At 57.3% G+C, this 4,546-nt stretch overlaps 1 protein-coding gene across 1 annotated transcript in view; it reads right to left on the bottom strand.

The window, feature by feature from the left end:
- The window catches only part of RHPN2 (rhophilin Rho GTPase binding protein 2), an 81,206-nt gene extending 77,581 nt beyond the window's left edge, over positions 1-3,625 (bottom strand). The window contains exon 1 of the mRNA XM_017504248.2: positions 3,501-3,625. Within this exon, the coding sequence (XP_017359737.1) occupies positions 3,501-3,569 (69 nt within the window). The 5' untranslated portion in view covers positions 3,570-3,625. The remainder of the gene's footprint in view (positions 1-3,500) is intronic.
- Between the last annotated feature and the right edge of the window lie 921 nt (positions 3,626-4,546).

Raw genomic sequence — 4,546 nt, 5'->3', positions numbered from 1 at the left:
GCAAAGATGATAGGTATTAAAAGGGGCTAAGTCCCCCACAATGCCTCCCTGCCTGGCTCCACCATAGCTTCTTTCCCATCCCTCACCCATTCACCATTCAGGGATCGAAGTGGTCTTTCTCATACACAAATCTCACAGGTCTGGTACTGCTTTAAATACTTTGATGGATTCCACAGTTCCCAGGTCAATCAAGATGCATGACCCTGAACTGCCTGACTCCCACTAACACCTCCACACCCCAGGGGTCCCTACAAAGCACGCACAATGCCACAGCTCTCAACAAGCTGCCCCCTCTGCCTGAAGGGCTCTTCATCCCCTTCTTCACCTGGACAGAACCTGCCTTTCATTCGGCCAGCATTTTGTTTTGTTTTAATTTTTACTTTTTTAAATAAACTTCTTTTAGAGATGGGGTCTTGCTATGTTGCCCAGGCTGGTCTGGAATGCCTGGCCTCAAGCGATCCCCCTGCCTCAGCCCCCCAAACTAATGGGATTACAGGTATGAGCCACCATACCAGGCCCGCATTTGCTTTAGGTCAAATTGGCTCAGGTCATAGATGAGGAAAGATTTAACATCAACACCTTTTATTTTCCTAAGACAAATAGACTCTTTGAACTGGAATGACTTAACATGGAGCAGCACAACAATCGTTACAAGGTCTCATTTTGAAAACTGATGCTTTAAAGTAAAGCAATGAGTCCTCTTATTTTGCACCCCTGATTCTCTCACCCAGCACCAGAGAAACTGCATCTAAAAAAAACACGGCCAGGTGCAGTTGCTCATGCCTGTAATCCAGCACTTTGGGAGGCTGAGGCAGGTGGATCACTTAAGGTCAGGAGTTTGAGACTATCCTGGCCAACATGGTGAAACCCCATTTCTACTAAAAATACAAAAATTAGCCAGGCGTGATGGCACACACCTGTAATCCTAGCTACTCGGGAGGCTTGCTTGAACCCAGGAGGCAGAGATTGCAGTGAGCCAAGATCACGCCACTGCACTCCAGCCTGGGTGACAGAGTGAGTGAGACTCCATCTCAAATAATAATAATAATAATAATAATACACTGGGTGCGGTGGCTCACATCTGTAATCCCAGCACTTTGGGAGGCTTAGTCGGGCGGATCATCTGAGGTCGGGAGTTCAAGACCAGCCTGACCAACATGGAGAAACTCAATCTCTACTAAAAGTACAAAAATATAGCCAGGTATGGTGGTGCATGCCTGTAATCCCAGCTACTCAGGAGGCTGAGGCGGGAGAATCACTTGAACCAGGGAGGCTGAGGTTGCAGTGAGCCAAGATTGAGCCATTGTACTCCAGCCTGGGCAACAAGAGAGAAAATCCGTCCCTCCTCCACCCCCTTAAAAAAAATTAGCTGGGCTGGGTGGTGGGTGCCTGTAATCCCAACTACAGGAGGCTGAGGCAGGAGAATCACTTGAACCCAGGAGGCAGAGGCTGCAGTGGGCCGAGATAGCACCATTGCACTCCAGCCTCGGCAACAAGAGCAAAACTCTGTCTCAAAAAATAATAACAAATTAAAAAGTGAAAAACACCCAACTGTGCACCTTTCCTAGCTCCCTTGGCCATCCACTGTCTTTCCCAGGGCGGTGCCAAGAAGCCCTCCCAGGCTGGCAGACGTGGAGAACTCCCACAGGAAAACGTGTTCTGGAAGGCTTGGGCTCACCCCTCACAGGTGTACTCCTCTCGCTGCCATTTTCCCCCAGGTGCTGGTGGAGTTCCAGAGCTACACCTGTTCAGAGAACAATCTGGCGAGGAAAGGTCCCAGAAAGAGGCAGCAACTTGTGGGAGGCCACACAGCAATTTTGTGGGAGTGGCAGTCAAGCCCCGGGGCCTGAGGACAGAAGTAGGAATTCCCAGGCCAGGCCCCCTCCTGCAATTCCATAGCCTGTGATCCTCTGTCCCAAACGCCGCACATAATTAGAAGCTATAATCCTGTAATTCCATGATGACATCTTTGAACTTAAATATACCTCAAAACTACTTTTTTTTTTTTTTTTTTTTTTTTTTAACGCTAAAACCAACTTCACAAAAAACTTTTCCCACTCTGTCCCACACTATCCTGCCCAGGGTCCCTCACCATTGAGCAAAGCCCCAAGTCTCTGTGTCATCTGGGAGAAGGAGCAAGACGCCAAGACCATTTTGGAACTGGATCCTTAGGCTTTGAACAATCAAGAATTGATTCGTTTGTGGGAAATAGTTTCACTTCCCTATTTATAATTACGCATTGTCGTATCTAAAAATCAACAACAATCTCTACACCCACTCAGTGATCCCTGGCCAAAGGCCAAAAGCTATTTTTAGACTCCCTCGGGACCTAGAGGGAGGAAGGCGTGGAAGGTATAACCCTGACTCCCGGCTCCAAACCATCTTTGCAGTCCAGGTCCTGCCGCCTGCGGGTATCCCACGGCCTCTGCTCCGCGGGCTGGGGTCGCTTTTGAGGCACTGAGTTCCCTGACTGTGATCTTCTGGGCAGAAGGCGGCAATGTGAGCCCCAGAGCTCCCGGGACGTGCCAAGAGCCCGCGAGGCCCGCCCGCGCCCGCAGCCGGCCCCCCCCAAGTCTCCCGGACAACAAGATAAATCCGCTTTCGCACAGTGAGACGCGCAGGATCGCCGGCCACACCTGCGGCGCTCACGCCCTCCTAGGCGACCCGGAGCCGAGGAGGGGGCAACGGCGGAGGCCCCCTCCCACCAGCAGCTCTCCCCAGCCCCATGAAAAGTCCCACAGGCGGACGTGGAAGCATTCTGAAGGCAAAAAGAGACAGCTGGCCGGGCGCAGTGGCTCGCGCCTGTAATCCTAGCACTTTGGGAAACAGGAGTGGGAGGATCCCTTGAGCCCAAGAGTTCGAGACCAGTCTGGGCAACAGAGCGAGACCCCAATTCTACAAAATATTAGCCTGGTGAGGTGGCTCGCCTGCAGTCCCAGTTACTCAGAGGCTGGGGCTGGAGGATCGCTGGAGCCTAGGAGGTCGAGGCTGCAATGAGCTATGATCGCGCCACTGCACTCCGGCCTGGGTGACAGAGCGAGACCTCGTCTCCTCAAATAGGAGGCCGCCAACCCTCCTGGGATGGTCTTTCTATTTCCACCCGCGCTCCTACCAAGCGCTCCTGCAAAGCGCCCAGAAGCCAAGAGCGCCAACGCAGCCAGGAACCGGTCCTTTCCCCAGGCACGAGGGATCGCAAGCGCGGGGTGTGTGTCGGGGGGGACCCGAGCACCCCTCCTGGTCCTACGCCCGCACCTGCACGGGGCGGCCACATGCGCCTCCCGTACTCCCCGCCCAGCCCCGGATGCCACCTGCCGTGGACGCCGGGAACACCGCCGCCCTCCTTCCTCCCCGCCGGCCTCCGTCCGGCCAGCGCCGGCCCAGTGCGCCCCCTCCCCCTCCTGGCCTGGTGGACCCCGACCGCGCGCTCCCGCAGCCTCTGCACCGCCTGGGAGGAAGGCGGTCTGGAGCCCGCAGGTCGCCGCCCGCCCAAGGCCGCCCACCTTCCGAAAGTAGCCATCGTTCTCCTTCTCCAGCGGCTGGGGGGTCGCGGGCAGCAGCGCGTCGGTCATGCTGGCGGCGCGGACGCGGAGGGCGGATTGAGCCGCGGCGGTCAAGGCTGGCTGGAGAGGACGCGCGACCCCGCCCCTTGCCCCGCCCTTCCCCTCTCCTGCCCTCCCGCCCAGTCCCACGGGCCTTCTAGCCCCGCCTGGGACCCAGCCCCGGAACCCTAGAGACGCTTCTCGCCCCGCCCCGAGCCCCGAGCCCGCGCCCCTAGCGGCGCTCGTCACCCAGGGACCTGCGCCCTGGGCGCGGCGCCTCGGGGTTGTCTCTGGGCGTCGTGGCTGGCTCAACTTTGCGAGCGCTGCGAGGGCGCCGGCAAGGCACAGAGGTGTCAGGGGCCGCAGCGAAGCCTCTGTCTGGGGACCTGCGCTCTGTCCTGGAGCCCGGGGAGTCAATGAGGAGGACGTGGGTCCAAGCGCGTCCCTCCCAGGTGAAGCCTGCGCGCCTCGGGGGAAGGGGCCAGACGCGACGCCACGTCGAGGGCGCGGCGGGAGCTCTGGGCCCTGGACCCGGCGGTACGGAAAAGCTTTACCCAGGAGGAGTGCTCGGGGCCGAGGGAGCGTTGGCTGAGCCGCTGAGCGCCTTGCCGGGACTACAGGGGCTTGTTCGCAAGGGGTCAACCCAGCCGATCCCCCGTCCCGGCTGCATAGACGAGTAGGATCCGCTGGGGTCGCGGACGGCCCTGAGCGAGGTGGCCAGGAGAGGGTTTGTGCCCTAGAAACGGCGATGTCCTTGAGCACAGTTCTGTTTTTTTGTTGTTGTTGTGTTTGTTTTTTTTTTTAAGATGGAGATGGGGTTTCACCATGATGGCCAGGCTGGTCTTGAACTCCTGACCTCAGGTGATCCACCCACCTCGGCCTCCCAAAGTGCTAGGCCCACAGTTCTTTTTTTTAAGAGATGGGATCTCAGGCCGGGCGCGGTGGCTCACGCCTGTAATCCCAGCACTTTGGGAGGCCGAGGCAGGTGGATCACGAGGTCAAGAGAT

This window comes from Cebus imitator, unplaced genomic scaffold (genome assembly GCF_001604975.1).
Source record: "Cebus imitator isolate Cc_AM_T3 unplaced genomic scaffold, Cebus_imitator-1.0 Scaffold318, whole genome shotgun sequence".
Lineage (NCBI taxonomy): Eukaryota > Metazoa > Chordata > Mammalia > Primates > Cebidae > Cebus > Cebus imitator.
The sequence above is the reverse complement of the archived record's forward strand: the minus strand, read 5'-3'. Positions and strand labels throughout refer to the sequence as shown.